This window comes from Lithobates pipiens, unplaced genomic scaffold (assembly GCF_037356315.1).
Source record: "Lithobates pipiens isolate NorthernLeopardFrog02 unplaced genomic scaffold, aLitPip1_a1.2 Scaffold_8, whole genome shotgun sequence".
NCBI lineage: Eukaryota > Metazoa > Chordata > Amphibia > Anura > Ranidae > Lithobates > Lithobates pipiens.
This window is the reverse complement of record NW_027507903.1, coordinates 514,032,225-514,052,761: the sequence shown is the minus strand read 5'-3', so window position 1 is coordinate 514,052,761 and position 20,537 is coordinate 514,032,225. Positions and strand designations below refer to the sequence as shown.

The following is a 20,537-nucleotide window of genomic DNA, read 5'->3' as shown; positions in this document are numbered from 1 at the left end:
TCTGCAAAAGCTTTTGCTCAGCTTTAGGTGTGACAATGATTCTGTCCTCTGCTTTTCATCCTGAGTCTAGTGGTCAAACTATGGAGCATATTTGATGGTATGGGAGTGCTTTAATGCACATGGAATGGCCAGCTTACACATCAAGCAGGACATGCTGATTTTGGGGACGAAAATTTGTTTCCTTATGTGTGCTTTATCTCCTGCATAGAAGGAAGAAAGTATTGCTGGGGTAGTTGATGTTAGTTTTAGATTGTCAGCAGACAGGTCACGCTGTAACCCTAATGCAGACACTTATACAGCACACATCTAATGCCGCGTACACACGACCAGACGGTCTTCCCGACAGACTTTCGACCGAGTTACGACGGACTTCCGAACTAACAACATAAATCCCTTGTAATAGAAAAAAGCATGACAGGTCCTCTTAAATATGAGATCTGGGGTCAAAAAGCCCTCAGATCTCATATTTGCACTTAAATGCAATAAAAAATAAAAAATAAATGTCATTTGAAAAAATGACATTGAAAAAAATTTACCTTTTAAAAGGTATGGGCGGAAGTGACGTTTTGACATCGCTTCCGCCCTCCTATGGTATATAGTGGGGGCCATCTTAGCCTCATTCGTCTCCATACCCAGCAGCAAGAAGGACCCGATCGCCTCCGCCACTACCAACAGCTCCGGAGGGCGCGAGAGAGTGGCGGGAGGGGGGGTGGCACCTCTCCTGCCGCCGATAATGGTGATCTTGTGGTGAACCCGCTGCAGAGACCACCATTATCGCACACAGGACCGCCTCCTGTAAAGAAGGCTATCTCGGTAACGGCAGCAGCTGCTGCCTTCAAATTACCGACATATATGTACATGAGGCGGTCCTTAAGTGGTTCAAAAATACACCTCTTTTTTTCACCTGCATATAATGTGTATTGGTATTATAGTTTCATGGTGTCATTTTCTGGCCTGTAAGCACAGTCTACAGTAGAGTAAATCTTGACATTCCAGTGTCAGCAATTTCTGTTTCTATTCAAACATAAGGCTTGCGGCATGACACTACAAAGGTTAATGCATAACCTTTGATTGTAGTCTAAGAACTGAAACTTCCTGTGTAGAAACTACATATCCCAGTCCCTAAGTCTCTCAGTCTAGTACTGGTGCAATTAATTCAATCGGACACAGCAATAAACAGGCAGAGCAATGAAGAGATATGTTTTCATCAATTAGCACTCCCACATTTGTGATGCAGAGAAAAATTCAAGGCTGCGTGACTGGTAAAAATAAGTTGTCAAACGAGAACGCACCAAACAGCTCGACCAGCTCCTGACACAGCTGCATGCACTAGAGGCCAGACACAAACGCGCACCCACACAGTCATCTGAAAACGACCTACTGACCCTCAGGACACAAATCACAGATATACTCTATTATAGAGCTAAAGCTGCCATTCAATCTTGCCGCAAGATGACTTACGAGTCGGGTGACAAATGCGGGAAACTCTTGGCGAGACTGGTCCGGGAACGTAGACTTCTGACATATATCCCCCATGTCGTGGCGCCAGGGGGACGGAAAATCCACTTGCCCATGCACATTACGCGGGAGTTCAGGAATTTCTATTCGGAACTGTACGGTCTCCGGACGCACCCCCCATCTCAAACGACGTTGTCCGACTACATTGAGAAATCCCAAATGCCCTCCTTATCACCGGTGGTGAGAGAGGAGCTGGAGTCCCCCATTACTTTGACGGAAATTCATGGAGCTATAGGGACGATGAAGCCGGGGAAAGCGCCGGGACCGGACGGTCTTACGCTGCAATACTATAAGAGGCTGATAGACCTTTTGGGACGGCCCATGCTTACATTATTCAATGCAATAGGGTCGGGCGGGGAGTTCGCTAGAGATTCTTTGGCCGCTCACATCTCGGTGATTCATAAAGAGGGGAAAGACCCGGCATCCTGCGGTAGCTACCGACCGATCTCTCTCCTGAATATAGACCTCAAAATTTACACCAAGATCTTAGCTACCAGGTTAGCAGGCCATCTCCAGCAGCTGATCCATTTGGATCAGGTTGGATTTATTCCCTCCCGTGAAGCCCGAGATAGTACCACGAAGGTACTTAATCTGATTCATGTGGTGAGAAAAGCGGGTACTCCATGTGTCCTGTTAAACACCGACGCCGAAAAAGCTTTCGACCGTGTGAACTGGCCGTTTATGTTTGCAGTGCTCAGACACGTGGGATTGGGAGACCGGATGATTGCTCGTATATCGGGGATATACTCCAAGCCGACAGCCCAAGTTAAGGTTAATGGGACACTCTCGACTCCCTTCCCGATAACCAACGGGACGCGACAGGGTTGCCCACTGTCCCCTCTCCTGTTTGCGTTATCTCTAGAACCATTCTTAGCCACGATTAGACTGAACCCAGACATACAGGGTGTGACCGTGGGGGGCTCGCAACACAAACTTTCGGCATATGCTGACGATATGCTCTTCACGTTGACTAACCCCAGCATCTCATTACCTAACCTGCTCCAAGAGTTTGAGACATACGGGAAGTTATCTAACCTAAAGATCAACTTCGCCAAATCAGAAGCCATGGGGATACTGATACCGCCACGATTGCTCCCCAGTCTGCAGTCCAACTTCCACTTCAAATGGACGACGACCGCTCTGTCCTACCTAGGTACTAACGTCCCTCCAGACCTGTCGGACTTGTATACATGCAATTTCCCCCCCTTGCTCACTAAGACGCGGCTGCTTTTGGACTCATGGCACAGGGGGACGCATTCCTGGTTCGGTAGATGTAATTTATTGAAAATGTGCATCCTACCCAAATTTTTGTATCTCTTTCAGGCTCTACCGATTAAAATCCCACCTGCATATTTTAAGCAGGTCCAGGCACTGTTTACCCGTTTTGTTTGGGCACAGAAGCAGCCTCGACTACCACGCTCCCAACTATCCCTACCGAAACAGTACGGGGGTGTGGCGTTACCGGATATTAAACAGTATTACCGCGCCTCTCATTTGAGTAGGATGGTTGATTGGGGTCGCAACCTAACCACCAAATTATGGGCCCAAATTGAGCAACACCAGAGTTCAGTCCCATTGAGGTCTGCCCTATGGTGCAGGGAAGCATTACCAAAAGAAGTGAAAACTCACCCGCTTATAGGCAACACCCTCTACCAGGGTGAGAAGGCGGCATTACAACATTCGCTGACGACCGCGACGTCACCGCTGACACCGATCCTTGGTAACCCGAGATTTCTGCCGGGTCTTCCAACTATGCAGTTCAGACAGTTGCGAGACTCCAACCTTACTAGGGCCTCTCAGTTTGTAGCAGGGGACAGCTGGGTTTCTATTTGTGACCTTATGGACCCCATGGGCCCCTATGGTCTAGACTTTTGGAACGCCGCGCGTCTACATCACTTTCTTCAGTCCATCCCGAACCCCTCGGATTGCTCCAGACCGCTGACCGTGTTTGAGGAATACTTCTCGGACACGGAACCCGTCTCCCGACTTCTTTCTAAAATGTATGTACTACTGAATACCCCGCCACAGCCGCACCGTATCTCGAGTCTCGCAAAATGGGAGGAGGATCTGGGTTGCACCTTCACACCTACACAGATTGCTCAGATTCTGCGATTCGCCCTGAAATCCTCCCTATGCACCAAAACGCAGGAGATGAATTATAAAATTCTCACGAGGTGGTATCTAACACCTAGCCGCCTTCACCTTATCTTCCCAGACACACCTGCACATTGCTGGCGTTGTGGAGAGGATAGAGGTACGATTCTACATATTTTTTGGTCCTGCCCCAAGCTCACGGACTTTTGGACGGCAGTCCGGAACATTTCCCAAAAGTTCACGGAGTGGCAAATCCCGAATGACCCGGCGTTCTTCCTATTACATATGTCAAAGCTATTGCGCCATCTCACTAATGCAGCCAAATCCTGTATCCCTCTGCTCTGGAAGCAACGAGCTCCGCCTACCGTGGCGATGTGGTTGCGGCGGGTGGAGGATATTAACAAAATGGAGGACTTGATCATGACTGCCCAGGATCGACAGGAAAACTACCGAAAAACCTGGTCCCTCTGGAATGAGTTTGTGTACTCGACGGAGGGCAGGACCCTTCTCGGGAGATGAGTGGGGATGGGTCAGCAAACGGAGTTTGTACAGGGAACACCGAATCACCACCACTCCCCTCCCCTTCCCCATTCTCCGTCCCTCCTTCCCTCACCCATCTCTTCCCTATACTCCCCTCCTCTCTCCTCTCTGCCTCTCTATTCTATCCCCCTCCCTCTCCCGCGTCTTTCCTCCCCCCCCCCTCTTTCTTTCTCTTGCCTGTGCATTCACTTCCTACCTCTTCTTGTAATTACGACCCTTGGCCTGCTCATAACGACTGCGACCGGTGATCGCTGGCCCAGACCTTTGGATGTTAACTGGACTTGGTGTGTTCCTGACCCTCTTGCCGGCTCCGGACGAGAGGGTACTATTGGTGGGGTCAACTTTCTATTCAAAATGAGATACACAGCTTATGGTCGTACTACCTGTTACTGTAATGCACATTCGGGAGGCTGCGACCTTCACTGTTTATGTTGTATTTCTTTTGGCTTGGGGGTTCTATCCTGTCTGTGTGAAAAAATTTTCTCTTGAATAAAACTTATATTTGAAAAAAAAAATAAAAAAAAATAAGTTGTCTGTTCCTTTAGTGGATTGGGACAAGCTAGGTGAATGAATACATAAATAAAAAATAAAAAAATTATGATCAAGGGTTGAGTTTCCTTTTAACCAGGTCTGACCTTCAGCCTAGGCCCTATAGAGTCAACAAGCTGATGATAGTCATCACAGGAAGTATTTAAAGCGGAGGTCCACCCTAAAATGGACCTCCGCTCATCGGAATCCCCCCCCCTCCGGCGCCACAATCGGCACCTTTCAGGGGGGAGGGGGGTGCAGTTACCTGGATAATCCAGGTAACTGCACCCACTTCCGGGCTAGCTCTCTGCGGAAAGGGGCGTACGTTACGCCCCTTTCCGCAAGCGCCCGCCCCCTTCAGCAAGTGCCCCGCTGCCTGCTGGGAAACACACAGCTCCCAGAGGCAGCGGGGACCGTCCGGATTGCGCCGCGCGGCTTGCGCATGCGCAATAGGGAACCGGGAAATGAAGCCGAAAGGCTCCATTTCCTGATTCCCATACCCAAGATGGCGGCGGCACGAGCGAGCGATCGGCTTCGGGTGCCGACATCGTGGGCGCGCTGGACAGGTAAGTGTCACTATTTAAAAGTCAGCAGCTGCAGTATTTGTAGCTGCTGGCTTTTAAAAAAAAAAAAAAAAAAGCGGAGTCCCGGTGGACTCCCGCTTTAACGACAAACTCAGCTTGGCCTGTATATTGTTACATAGTTGGGGAGGTTGAAAAAAGACACAAGTCCATCAAGTCCAACGTTTGTGCGTGCTTTCATGTTAATAGTACATCGTATATCCCTTTTGGTTGTGGTCGTTTAGGTGCCCATCTAATAGTTTTTTGAAATTATCAATGCACCCCACTGAAACCAGTGCTTGTGGAAGAGAATTCCACATCCTTACTGCTCTTAAAGTAAAAAAAAAACCCTCTATGCAGTTCCTTTAGTAGATTTTTAAAAGCTAAATGAATGAATACATGGGGAAATGATCAGCCATGACGCTACAAACTGCAGCAGTAACATATGAGCCCATTATTACAAGGTAAGGCAAACAAATGACACAGAGTATACTATACTGTACGAATAGCAAGTTAAAACAACAAAAACATTTGAGACTGCACAGTGCCCTTTGCTGTTGATGATCCTGCTCCTCAGTCCTGCCTACTTAAGCCATCCAGTCCAGAGGAGCTCTGACTTTGCCTTGGTCACATCACAAGGAACTATCTCCTGCGTTCCTGTTTTAAGACTGGCTTTGCTGACATCCCTTATGGCTCCAGATCCTGCTTGCTTTTCCACTAAATTGATCCCTGACTTTTGGCTTGGCTGACTATCCATTCCGGTTACTGAACTTTGGCTATGTTTTGACTACGTTTGGTCTTTTTACTTTTATTCTTAAACAAGTGTGATTTAACTGTACTTCTGTCTTCGCCTGATTTCATGGTTTCTTACAGTAGGCTCAGGCCATGAATTCCAAAGATGCAGTCAATTCACTTGTTGGTAATATTTTTTCCAGATTGGATCAACTGGATCACTGCATAGATCATTTCACCATGGCGTTACAAACTGGAATCTCCCACTGTGGCCGGTCTGATACAACCTATGTTGCAGGCCGACCCTGCTGCTGCTCCAGTGTCTGTGCAGGCACCCGCCTCGAGTATTACCTCTATTAGAGGTATGTCTGGTTCTGCTCCACTTCCCCAGCGATTTGGGCGGCGATCCAGTCCAATGTAGAGGGTTTCTCAACCAGGTTGAGATATACTTTGAGATTCTGCCCCAGGCGTTTTCCACAGACAGAAGCAAAGTAGATTTTGTGATATCTTTGCTTTCTGAGAGAGACTTGGCCTGGGCAAACCCTCTATGGGAGAAGCAAAAACCTGCTGTCTGGAGTTACCCTGAGTTTGTGGATTCGTTAAAAATTTGACATTCCCGCACTCTCCGCTTCTGCTGCCAAGTGCCTCATGTCCATCAAACAGAGTACGAGAACTGTTACCGACTACGCTATTGAATTCCGTACTCTGGCAGCAGAGGTTGAGTGGAACAATAAGGCCCTCGTGGCTGATTTTTCTCATGGTCTCTCGGATACCATCAGGGATGAAATAGCAGCCCAAAATATACCCACTGAGCTGGAGAAGTTGATCACGTTTGCCATCCTCACTGACTCCAGACTCAGAGAAAGACTCTCTTTTAAGGAGTGCTTGTGGAAGCCTTCTGTACGTTTTGTCTCTGAGCTTTGCAGTCCCACCCGTGCCTCCCTCACCTCCTGTGCCTCCTGGAACTGAGTCGGACAGTGAAGGTGAACCCATGCACTTGAGTTTTACGCGTCTCTCTGCGGATGAAAGAGCCTTTAAGAGGAGGAAGAGATTGTGCTTTTATTGTTGCCAGGCAGGTCTCTTTTTGATGTCCTGTCCTACCCGTCCAGGGAACGCCCAAACCTTGAGGTCCTGTCATGGACAGACCTTGGGTGGCGTTGTTTCATCCCCAGTTATCCAGATGGATAAGCCCCTGGTTTCGGTCACCCTTTCTTGGGCTGAGTCGTCCGTCGTGATACAGGCTCTAATCGAGTCTGGGGCTGAAGGCCTGTTCATTGATGCTGCCTTTGTATCAAAGCACTCGATTCCACTTCAGCAGCGTGACACTCCACTTGTTGTTGAGGCTCTTGATGGGAGAACTCTACAGCCTGCCCATGTGACTCATGAGATGGTTCCTTTGCCCATGGCAGTAGGGGCTCTTCACCATGAGATAATCCAATTCCAAGTTATTTCTCACCTAAGTTTCCACTGGTTATTGGTTATGCTTGGTTACAAAGGCACAACCCCTCTTTTTATTGGCTCCATGCTGAGGTTCTCTCCTGCTCACCATGCCGTGAGACATACTTCCAGAAGGTAGCCAAGATCCTGTGCCCCTCTTCACTCGCCTTCCCTGCCGGAGGAGTACCGCATTTTTAGCAATGTCTTTGACAAAGGTCAAGTCAGTAGTTTGCCTCCACACCGGCCATATGATTGCGCAATTGACCTTCAACCTGGTGCCATACCCCCTTGTGGCCGGGTTTAAGCTTTGTCGGTTTTGGACTATAAGGCCATGGAGGAGAATGTTGCAGATGCACTTTCTCAAGGTTTCATCCGTAAATCCTCGTCTCCTGCTGGTACTGGTTTCTTCTTTGTGAAGAAGAAGAGTGGTAAACTGAGACCTTGTATTGATTATAGGGGTCTCAATCGTTTCATGATTAAGAATGCCTTTCAGATTCCATTGATTACGGAGTTATTTGACCGCCTCAAGGGAGCAACGCTTTCACAAAGCTTGATTTGAGAGGGGCATACAATCTCATGAGGATTAAGGAGGGCGACGAGTGGAAAACTGTTTAATACCAGAACAGGCCATTATGAGTACCTAAATGTAAGAAATGTGAAATGAGTCCTTTCGCCTTTCTTACATTTGGGACATATATGTTTGAGCTTGCACAGTCTTTGATTATTTCTGTTTCAATATTAGCTCTACATTTTCACCCATTTCTATTTATGAGTTTTTGTCACATTAGTTAGTAGCTGCTCGTTTGCTTTGTTTAATTTCTTTGGTAGAGCAATAATTACTTTCACCTTACATTATGAGTACCTCATAATGCCTTTTGTCCTTTTTAACGCCCCGGCAGTTTTCCAGGAATTTATTAGTGTCCTCTGAGATTTGTTGCAGTTATGCGTGGTGGTTTATCTCTATGATATCCTCATATTTTCCAAGTCCCTGGAGAGCCATCACACAGGTGTCTGTCGTGTGCTTCAGAAACTTAAAGAACAATCTCTATCATAAACTGGAGAAGTGCGAGTTCCATCATGAACAGGTTAAATTCCTAGGTTCTCATTTCCACTGCTGGTTTTTCGATAGACCCAGAAAAACTTTTGGCGGTCCTACTGTGGCCTAGACCCGTGGGTTTATGTCCTTTGCATGTTTCCTGGGCTTTAACAACTATTATTGGAAGTTTATTTCGTAACTTCTCGTCTCTGGTCAAGCGACTCTTCCAGGTCCATGATCCTCCTGAGAAACCTTGTGACCACTACTTTGTCTCCTTACTGCTGTGCTCCAGACTTACCATTCTCCCAAGGCAGCTGGGAAGAATCAACTAGTTTGGGCCATTTCCCAACAATTCTGGTTGCCTAGTCTACGTGCTGATGTAACTGCCTTTGTAGCTGCCTGTTCCGTGTGTGCTCAGAGTAAGAATACACCATGCCTCCTACAACTCATACCCAATTGAGAGAGGCCCTGGACCCACCTGTCTATAGATTTCATTGTGAAGTTACCCAACTCGCAAGGCAACACTGTTATCCTTATGGTGGTTGACCGGTTCTCAAAGATGTGTCATTGTATTCCACTTAAGAAGTTGCCCACTTCTAAGGAACTGGCTTCCATTTTTACTCAGGAGATCTTTCGCTTACATAGGCTACCCAAGGTGATTGTCTCAGACTGGAGTAGTCAGTTTGTGTCCCGGTTCTGGTGAGCCTTTTGTGCACAGTTGAGAATTCAGCTTGCTTTCTCCTCTGTGTATCACCCGCAGTCTAATGATGCCGCAGAACGAGCCAGTCAGTCCTTGGAGCATTATGGTTTCCATCCTTCCATTTTGCCTGACTCGTTTGTTCCGCAGAGTATTCCTGCATTAGAGGAGCATCTCCGTGGTCTTCGTTCCACTTGGACACAAGTCTAGGAGGCTTTGGGTCATGCTAATGATTGGTACAGACGCCATGCTGACCGCAGACGCCTACCTGCACCTTCCTACCAGGTTGGGAACAGGGACTGGCTGTCATCTCGCAGCCTCTGACTTTGTGTTCCCTCACTGAAGTTTTCACCTTGATTTATTGGACCTTGCCGTATTCTTCGCAGGATTAACCCAGTGGCTTACGCATTAGACATTCCTTCTAATATTCATATTTCGAATGTATTTCATATCTCCTTATTAAAGCCTTTGGTCTGCAACCTCGGTGCCACGTCCTCACCCTGTACAGGTTGAGAACCATGAGGAGTATGAAGTACAGTCCATTGTTGACTCCCGTAGGTTCCGTGGACACATACAGTACCTGGTGCATTGGAAAGGGTTACGGTCCAGAGGAACACTCTTGGGTCTCATCCTCAGACGTACATGCCCCTGGCCTCCTCCGTGATTTCCATAGACGTTTTCTCCTCAAGCCTGGTGATCCTCTGGGGGGGGGTCATTGAGGAGGGGGTACTGTCAGGGCTGGACTCAGCCCTTCCTTCCTCTGAGCTGGCTGCTCAGCTGTCGGCTAATTGCCAGCTCCCATCTCTTTCCACGTTTACTCAGCTGTTGATGATCCTGATCATCAGTCCTGCCTACTTAAGCCATCCAGTCCAGAGGGGCTCTGCCTTCGCCTTGGTCACATCACAAGAAAATCTCCTGCGAATGGCTTTGCTGACATCCCTTCTGACTCCAGATCTTCCCCAGGTGAGTTTAAAGGAGCATCACATGCTTGAAACAATCTTATTTATCCACAATTTTGAAAGGGTGCCAAGAATTTTGACCAGACCAGAATTTATGATTTCTTGGCCATTTTTCAGAGAATATGAATAACACAAAAACCTTTCTTTCACTCATGGTTAGTGTTGGGCTGAAGCCATTTATTATCAATCAACTGTGTTTACTCTTTTCATGTCATAATGACAATAGAAACTACCCAAATTACCCTGATCAAAAGTTTACATACCCCAGCTCTTTTATCATAGGCCTTGTTGACCCATCTCTAAATGTAGCGTTTATGGTTGTGGCCAAAAAGCTCAATTTTGGTCTCATCGCTCCAAATGACTTTGTGCCAGAAGGTTTGAGGCTTGTCTTTGTTCTCTATGGCTTATTGTAAGCAGGATACTTTGGCGTTTGCATAATAATGGCTTTCATCTGGTGACTCGATCATGCAGCCCACATTTCTTCAAGTGCCTCCTTATTATGCATCTTGAAACAGCCACACCACATGTTTTCAGAGAGTCCTGTATTTCACCTGAAGTTATTTGTGTTTTTTTTTTACATCCCGAACAATTTTTCTGGCAGTTGTAGCTAAAATTTTAGTTGGTCTACCTGACCGTGGTTGGTTTCAACAGAACCCCTCATTTTCCACTTCTCGATTAGAGTTTGAACACTGCTGATTGGCATTCTCAATTTCTTGGATATCTTTTTATATCCCTTTCCTGTTTTAGCCCTTGTACACACGGTCGGACAATCCGACATCAAAATCCGTCAGATTTTGTCCGAAACTGGTGTTGCATACACACTGTCGGACAAAGTTTTCGGAAAATCTGATCGTTCGTAACGCGATGACGTTATTTCGTTACGACAGGACTACGTTCAGCTAGTAGCCAATAGCTTTGGTCTAGGAATTTTATAGCCCAGCTCTAAAACTTTGTCAGTCAGATATTCCGATGGAAATAGTTCGATGTAGCCCACACATGGTCGGATTATCCGACAACATGGTTCGATCTGACATTTTCAGTCGGAATGTCCGACCGTGTGTACAAGGGCTTATACAGTTCAACTACCCTTTCCCACAGATCCTTTGACAATTGTTTTGCTTTTCCCATGAGTCAGAATCCAGAAACATCAGTGCAGCACTGGATGAAAGATGCAAGGATCTGCCAGGAGTCCAGAAACTCATTGACCTTTTATACACACACACTAATTACAAGCAAAGCAAACAGATCACAGGTAAGGATGGTTAATAGCCATTCAAACCCCTTTGTGTCAACTTGTGTGTATTTTATCAGGTCAAAATCACCAGGGTATGTAAACTTTTGATCAGGGTCATTTGGCTCGTTTCTGTTGTCATTATGATTTAAAAAGAGTAAATGCAATTGTTTGATAATAAATGGCTTCAGCCAAACGCTAACCATGAGTGAAAGAAAAGTCTTTGGGTTATCGTTCATATTCTTTGAAAAATGGCCAAGAAATCATCAATTCTGCCAGGGTATGTAAACTTATGAGCACAACTGTGTGTGTGTGTGTGTATATGTAAATATGTGTGTGTGTGTGTGTGTGTGTGTGTGTGTGTGTGTGTGTATGTATATATATATATATATATATATATATATATATATATATATATATATGTGTATATATATATATATATATATATATATATATATATATATATATATATATATATATATGTGTGTATGTAGAATGTATATACACACATTTAATTTAGTCTGTGGACGTGTAAGCTGCAGTATAATATATTTTTGTTCTTGGGTTTAGATACACTTTAAGCCTTGAGATACATACAGGGAGCATAGCCTGCTTTGTTCAGCAACAAGTTAGTTAAATGTAACAGACTCCTACCAGCTATAGAAGCTGCTAGCTGGTAAAAGTTTAATTTGTTTTATGCTACTGTTATCTCTAAAATGTCCACAAAAGCTAAAATGACTCTTTGGATTGGACCAGGCTTGGCCTTGCAAGCAGGAAAATATATTTGTGCAAAAATCAGCTTTCTTTGAATTTTTGAGTACAGTCTGGCTATACCCCATCAAAGCTCATGAGTCCCATTTTTTTTCTTCCCTTTTTTTCTTTTAGTTTGCTAAATCCCTGTGAAGGGAAACACAAAACATGGCCTCTTTCAGACTATTTGTGCTAAGTAACTGACCCTTGCCCTATGCAACCAGTCAGCCATGACATGGGAAAGTAAGTCTGGTGTGTCTCTTCAACTTTCTGGACACTATCCAGGAACAAGACTTTTCCTGCCCAAGGAAAATATGTTCAATCATGTCCATGAAATGGAATCAAATATATTTTCTTCTAGTGACACTTTGTTGTGTTGTGCCTTTAAAGTTGAGAAGTGCTAAAAGGTAGATACCATCATCCATGATGTCTCGGGAAAGCCTCATTTTTCTATACATCCTAAGCTGGGCATTAAGGCTCTCTTTGCTTAGTGCTCTGTACTGTGCTTTGCCAGTATCTATTCAAATGCATTTATCGTAAAGAATGGTCCTGAATACTCAAAGAGATTAGTTAAACCTAGGTCAGCTGGAAAGAGACAGCCAATAATGTCTCCTCTTGTATTTGAAGAAACGTGGGTCATCCTTGCAACTTCTGTTAGAAATGTGTTGTGAGATGTCAAACAGAGATGTAGCTTCTGGAACAGTTAGGAAAATAGCGGTCAGAAACCAACTGAAACCGTTGTCCTATTGCTGATATTCGGCTGACAAACTATACAGCTGTTGTCAGACCAGAGTCTGATGAATGAGGTGGTACCTAAAAGAAAAGCATGATAGAGGGCTCTACTTGCTATGATAAGCCTTTCTAAATATAGCCAAACTTGAGGCAAACAGATAAATTGACAAATGAAATATGTCTAAGGGAGCTAAAGATTTTGTATTTTGTATATCCAATTCTAAAATGTACACAGCTTTACTTCACAGTATCCACAGTACTATCTGTCAAAATGCGCACAAAAAAAATAGATTCCTCAATTGCACCTAAAATGAAAGAAGTGATAAAACAAACGCAAACAAAGATGTTTTTTTTATAAATGTCCCTTATTGTTCCTAGTTATCTTCGAGGACTACAAAATCCAGTCTCAATGTTACAGAGAAGAGGAGAAGGGGAGGTGTTCTTGTAATCCTTTACTAGCATGAATTTAATGTACTTCAAGTTTATACATTGTAGACTGATATTTTATGGTGCCCACATGAGTCCTGTGTATTTTAAGGAGAGAGCATAGCAATTGCTGGAATTGGACTTAAACTTAAAGTGATACTAAACACACACTGTTTAATTTATATTATCCCTTCTCTTTCTGTATGTGGAGGGTGACACTGTAATTATTTTAATAAAAATCTAAGAACCTTCTTTCCTAATCAATGTACAGCTGTCACATGACCGCTTCTAGTCCTCTGCTACTGGTCACGTGTTTAAAAAACAAAACAAAAAAAACAGCCTTTGGAATACAGAGTAAAAATAAATGAAAACTGTTTCGAATTGTTATACAAATATATATTTGAAATTAAATCTTAATTATTTTTTGGCAGTAACATGGGGTGGGTGGATTTTTGCCAGTCACAGGCTGTGTCATGGAATAACAGGAAGATGAAGCCTCTGTCAATCACGATGCAATATTCCACCCCATTGTTTCTAGGGGATTAGTGGGTATGGGGGAGGAGGGGGAGAGTGGGTTTTCATTTACCACTGTGTATACACCCACTTGTGAGATTCTATAGTCACATGGACTGCTCAGATGTGACAGGGAGAACTTATTTAGGGAAAAATACACAACAAAATTAGCAAGTCCACTAGCTGCCCAATATTGAACTGCAAAATGCACAGTTGCAGTGTGGGCATGGACAGGAGGGGAAGACAGAGACTAGCAGGATCAACAATTTTTTTTTGCAGATTACAGAAAACAAATCCCATAGTGAGCGAGTGAGTATGAACAGCATGTAGTTACATTTATTGATAGTTTTTATTAATGTGGGTTTAATGACACTTTATTACAGAAGGGAGAGAAGAGATGATTGACTGCTGTGGCTCATTCAGCTGTGTTGGTTTGTGTGTATGTATCTGTTTGAGCTTTTGAGCTCTGTTAACATCATCTTAAAAAACAGTGCTGAAAATATACCTAGCACTAGCAATTTACTTCTTTTTGCTTGTCTCCGTTTCTATCATCTTTACATTTTAATCTGCTTTTTTTTTTTTAATTGTATTACAAGTAGAAAACAAATAGGTTGAAAAAAAACTGAAGAGGCTTCATACAATGGGGAAAATTGAGGTCCAATTGTTTGCTCAAAATGACAGTGCCTGCAGCCTCTGACCTCAATGCTGCAGTGATATCTCATGTAAGTGAGGAATATAGACAGATAATTCATGGATGATCCACCCTGTACTGATGTGTGTGTGCTTTGTCTTACTGCAACCACTTATATCTTATCCCTGGCTGGCTTTGGGACACAATGAAACATCATTTGCTCTTATATTATGTTATACTGTATCTTTATGCTTTATTGTCGTCTTGTTGGATGGGTCTGGTTATTTACATTGCCAGACCTTTGCTATATCAGACCTGAGTGTTTGATCTGAATATGTCAGTGATTCTGTCTGTTAGTGTGTAGTAGCTAGCTGTGTTTTTAACTGTAGAATAACTCTTTTTTTTATATCCCCAGAAACATGTGCTGTAAATAATGGAGGATGTGATCGTACCTGCAAGGATACTGCCACTGGAGTCCGCTGCAGTTGCCCTGTAGGATTTACCCTGCAGCCCGACCAAAAGACTTGCAAAGGTCAGTATGACTGTGTACACATGGTTATCACTTTCACTGCGAGGTTAAAAACAAATATACATGTATGTGTGGATGTGTGTGCACACGTGTGCAGAAAACTGTAGAAACTGTAACTTTTATGTAATCTAGTGGAGTCCTCAGATGGCTTTGTGTAATATACAGGAGTCAACTGGTGGTCATGTCTAATCTACAGGAGTCAATTGGTGGCTGTGTCTACTTTACAAGAGTCCAAAATTGACTGTGTACTCTAAAGGGGTCCTCAGGTGACTGTGAATACTCTACAGGAGTCCTCCAGTGACTGTGTGTACTCTATTGAAGTCTGCAGGTGACTGTGTGTACTCTGCTGGAGTTTGCAGGTAACTGCATACGCTACAGAAGTCCACATGTGGCTGGGTGTAATCTAGTGAAGTCCAAATACAATAATGTGTACTTTACAGGAGTCCACATGTGACTTTACTTTGCAGGAGTCCATAAGTGTCTCTGTCCACTTTACAGGGGTTTTCTGGTGGCTCTGTCTAATCTACAGGGGTCCCCTGATGGCTTTGTTTAATCTACAGGAGTCCACAGGAGACTGTGGGGTTGATTTATTAAAGGCAAATCCACTTTGCACTACAAGTGCACTTGAAAGTGCAGTCGCTGTGCATCTGAGGGGAAGATCTGAAATGAGGGGAAGCTCTGCTGCTCAGTGCACTTCCAGTGCAAAGTGCCTTTTGTAAATAACCCCCTGTGTGTACTCTACAGGTTTCCACAGGTGGCTGTATCTACTCTACAGGGTTCTGCAGGTGGCTTTGTGTACTTTACTGGGTTCCTCGGGTGGCTGTGTCTACTCTAAAGCAGGTGTAGGCAACCTGGGGCCCTCCAGCTGTTGTAGAACTCCATTTCCCATGAGGCATTGCAAGGCTGGCAGTTCCAATTGCTCCCAGAGGCATGATTGGACTTGTAGTTCTGCAGCAGCTGGAGGGCCCCAGGTCGCCGCTCCCTGCTCTAAAGGGTTCTGCAGGGGGCTGTGTCTCCTCTACGGGGTTTCGCCGGTGGCTGTGTCTCCTCTACAGGGTTTCGCAGGTGGCTGTGTCTCCTCTACAGGGTTCTGTAGATGGCTGCGTCTACTCTACAGGGTTCTGCAGATGGCTGTGTGTACTCTACGGGGTTTCGAAGGTGGTTATCTACTTTACATGAGTCCACAGAGAGCTGTGGCTGTGTGCACTTTACAGATGTGTGCAGGTGATGCATACATTACTACATAGGTGTTTATCAGTGGCCTGTACAGAGGTTTGCAGTTGGCGCGTATAGTACTGCACAAGAATGCACAGGTGCTGTATATATTATTGTACAGGAGCCCACAGGTGGCACATATAGTATCTTATTATACAGGAGCCTATAGGTGGCACATATCATACTATGCAGGAGTTCACAGATGGCAGAATGTAGGTGGAGTGTGTAGTCTGCAGACAACATTTGTACTGTGTTGTGGACTTAAGGTGGCATATGTATGTATTGCACAGGAAACTCAGGAGAGTCTGGGCTTGTTATCCTTGAGGCACCTTGTGCTCTAGTGGTCTGTGTCCTGTACAAGAGACTACGGAGAGTATATATCTATTGAGGACACTCTATTGAGGACACTTCAGACATCCTTCACTCATATTTCCCTTTATTTATTTCTGACTTATTACTTCAGGAAGTGTGTGGCTTTTCCCTCATCCTTCCTGGGCTCCAAGCAGACGACTGAGGAGATTTATTGAGGTGACAGTGGGGTCCTGTTTGTATGTTTGTTCCATCTTGTGCTGCAGATGAATAAAGCTTTCACACATTGCTAATTAAATGGAAAAACCACACACAAATATTTAGCAGACTGCTTTCACATGTAGTGACTCTGAAAGTCTATAAAATCAATTAAACACAACAAGACAGAGAAAGGGTAAAGGCATGTGGTCGTTGCCTCCCTGTAATCAGAAACTGCTGTTAAATGTAGAAAAATCCTTGTTTTCCTTTTACCTGTAATATTTTCCTGTGCAGTCTGCTGTGTCTGCGTCCCAGGCTCTAGGCTGACCACGGCCAAGTCTGTCCTATTTCAGTAAGGATTCCAGTTTTAAGAACAACAATAAACTGTATTTAGCCAGTTAAAAACTTTTTTTTTTTATAATTGTGGCAACCTGAGTGTGGTCAGAAGGGGTTGACTTAAAGTGCATCTGTTTCCAGACTATGGACATTAAAGTAACTACATAATGTTAATAAGCAGTAATGGGGCTTTAAACAAGCCATCAGTGACCTCTATAGCTGTGTGTACTGTGAAACAATTCATCTTCAAAGATCACATCAGAGACTCCAAAGACAGGGTTTCAGTCATTTTGTGACAACACGGTATGGATAAGTGTAAAAAAGCCCAGGGATTTCTTCTTCAGCAGTGAATAAGCTGATGTGGAAAACCATAGGCTGTAAGCGTAAAATGAAACACTACAGGATGGTGGCTTTGCTAAAAGGTAATACTTGTTGAACACCAATTACACATTTCATGTTACGACCACTTCTTCAGATATACAGTATATATTGTTTAAGAACAGTACAGATGTATGGTTAAAATTTGAGTAAGACCCCTTTCATCCGGGGGCTTTTTTAGGTGTTTTAGCGCTAAAAATAGTGCCTGAAAATCACCTCTCATGCCTCCCCAGTGTGAAAGCTCAAGTGCCATCATACTGGGGTGGTGCGTTTGCAGGACAGGGAAAAAAGTCCTGCAAGCAGCATCTTTGGGGCGGTGTGTGAGCAGTGTATACACCACTCCCAAAATGACCTGCCAATTGATGAATGGGCAGCACTGTCGAAGCGCCTGCAAAAACTAGCAGCGCTTTACCGCTAACACACCCCCGCCCCAGAGTGAAAGGGATTTAGGTTTTAAAAAGATAATTTCTAGAGATCAGCTTTAACCACTCTAGGGGGAGTTAATTTCCTAACACATTTCCCTTCCATATTGCATGACTGGGAGTGTCTAATTGTACTGCTGGCCCAGTACCTTAGCCCCTACCTTTTTAGAATTCTTTATAGCAGGAACATCCAAATGCAGCAAGAAGTGATCCAAGAGACATAACTTCCGCATTTAGAAAATCTAAACACATGCGTGCCAGTGTGAATGAATATTTAGGTGTCCGTTTTTGAAACTGTGAACAGCGGCGATCCCTATGATCACCGCTGATCCCGGTCCATTAACGGTTTATGAAACAGAGATGATCAAGGGAGAACATGTTCTCTGCCAATTATCTCCGCACAAAGAGAATCTCTGATTGACTGACACAGAAACGCCCAGTTTATGAAGCTGTCAGCACTTCACTGGTGATCTGTGTCAGAATTCACCCGGAAGAAGAGAGGTAGGGGGTAGGGGGAAGATTTTTTACTTCCTCGGTCTGACCCCCCAAGACAGTAACCACGTCCCTCTGCCATGTCTATATTGTGTGTGTATAGGTGTGTGTGTGTGTATGTATGTGTGTATATATATATATATATATATATATATATATATATATATATATATATATATATATATATATATATATATATATTATATACAGCTGTGCTCATAAGTTTACACACCCATGCAGAATTTATGATTTCTTGGCCATTTTTCAGAGAATATGAACGAGAACACAAAAAGATTTTTTGCACTTATGGTTAGTGTTGGGCTGAAGCCATTTATTATTAATCAACTGTGTTTACTCTTTTTAAATCATAATGACAACAGAAACTACCCAAACGACTCTGATCAAAAGTTTACATACCCCCGTTCTTAATACCACCGTGTATTGTCCCTTTTAACATCAATGACAGCTTGAAGTCTTTTGTGGTATTTGCGGATGAGGCTCTTTATCTTCTCAGATGGTAAACCTGTCCATTTCTCTTGGCACAAAGCCTCCATATCCTGTAAATTCTTGGGCTGTCTTGCTTGAACTGCACGTTTTGAGATCTCCCCAGAGTGGTTCAATGATATTGAGGTCAGGAGACTGAGATGGCCACTCCAGAACCTTCACTTTATTCTGCTGTAGCCAATGACAGGTGGACTTGGACTTGTGTTTTGGTTTACAGGCGGTGCTTAGGTTACAAACAAGATAGGGTCTGTAGCTTTGTTCTTAAGTTCAATCTGTTTGTAAGTCAGAACAGGTAGTTTTCTCTTCCTAGGGGTAGATTTCCTCCCACTTCCTGTTGTCTCCCTCCATTTGTAATTAGGAGTCGTTTGTAAGTTGGATGTTTGTAACTAGGGGACCGCCTGTATTGTCATGTTGGAATGTCAAAGTACATCCCATGGGAAGCTTCCTGGCTAATGAATGCAAATGTTCCTCCAGTATTTTTTGATAAAATACTGCATTCATCTTGTCATCAATTTTGACCCAATTTCCTGTGCCTTTGTTCCTCACACATCCCCAAAACATTGTGTTTTACAGTAGGAATGGTGTACCTTTCATCATAGGCCTTGTTGACAAAATTTAGCGTTCATGGTTGTTGCCAAAAAGCTCAATTTTGGTCTCAAGTTTGTGGGTTTTTCTTTGCATCCCAAACAATTTTCGTTAACATTTTAATTGGTCTACCTGACCGTGGTTTGGCTTCAACAGAACCCCTAATTTTCCACTTCTCGATTAGAGTTTGAACACTGCTGATTGGCATTCTCAATTCTTTGGATATCTTTTTATATCCCTTTCCTGTTTTATACAGTTCAGCTACCTTTTCCTGCAGCTCCTTTGACAATTCTTTTGCTTTCCTTATGACTCAGAAACCAGAAATGTCAGTGCAGCACTGGATGAAAGATGCAAGGGTCTGTCAGGAGTCCAGAAACTCATTGACCTTTTATACCGATCACAGGTGAGGACGGTTATCTTTAATAGTCATTCAAACCCCTTTGTGTCAACTTGTGTGCATGTTATCAGGCCAAAATCACCAGGGTATGTAAACTTTTGATCAGGGTCATTTGGGTAGTTTCTGTTGTCATTATGATTTAAAAAGAGTAAATGCAGTTGTTTGATAATAAATGGCTCCAGCCAAACACTGACCATGAGTGAAAGAAATGTTTTTGTGTTATCATGCATATTCTCTGAAAAATGGCCAAGAAATCATAAATTCTACCAGGGTATGTAAACTTAGGAGTACAACGGTGTGTGTGTATATATGTGTGCATATATATATATATATATATATATATATATATATATATATATATATATATATATATGCACACATATATACACACACACCGTAGAGGAAAGATATTTTATTAACTAGATGGGCAGTCTCCTCTGGGAATGTCCATGAACTGAGTAGTGATAATTTATCACTGCTTAATAAACGGACACGTCAAGTGTTTCAGTGAACTTTTGGTACTGTAATCTCGTTATGTCTTCCGAGATTCCAGAACCAGGGGGAATTCTCAATTTTTTTAAGAGTTTGTAGATCGCATCACTCCTCCAAAGGTGAAGCGATCTACACTGCTTCATAAACTGGCACTCAGAGGAGACTGACCTCCTCTGTGAATGCCGGAGAACGAATCGGTAAATATTTTACAGTGCTTCATAAACGGACACAGTCTGCTGAGGCTGCAGACATCACATCCAAGATAGCAGAAACCCATATGAAGTTTTATGACTTTT

The 20,537-nt window shown here is 43.8% G+C and overlaps 1 protein-coding gene across 2 annotated transcripts in view; it reads left to right on the top strand.

The window, feature by feature from the left end:
* The window catches only part of SCUBE1 (signal peptide, CUB domain and EGF like domain containing 1), a 453,110-nt gene that overhangs the window by 302,236 nt on the left and 130,337 nt on the right, over positions 1-20,537 (top strand). For both annotated transcript variants that reach the window (XM_077469395.1, XM_077469394.1), the window contains one exon: positions 14,800-14,916. In XM_077469395.1, the coding sequence (XP_077325521.1) occupies positions 14,800-14,916 (117 nt within the window). The remainder of the gene's footprint in view (positions 1-14,799; positions 14,917-20,537) is intronic.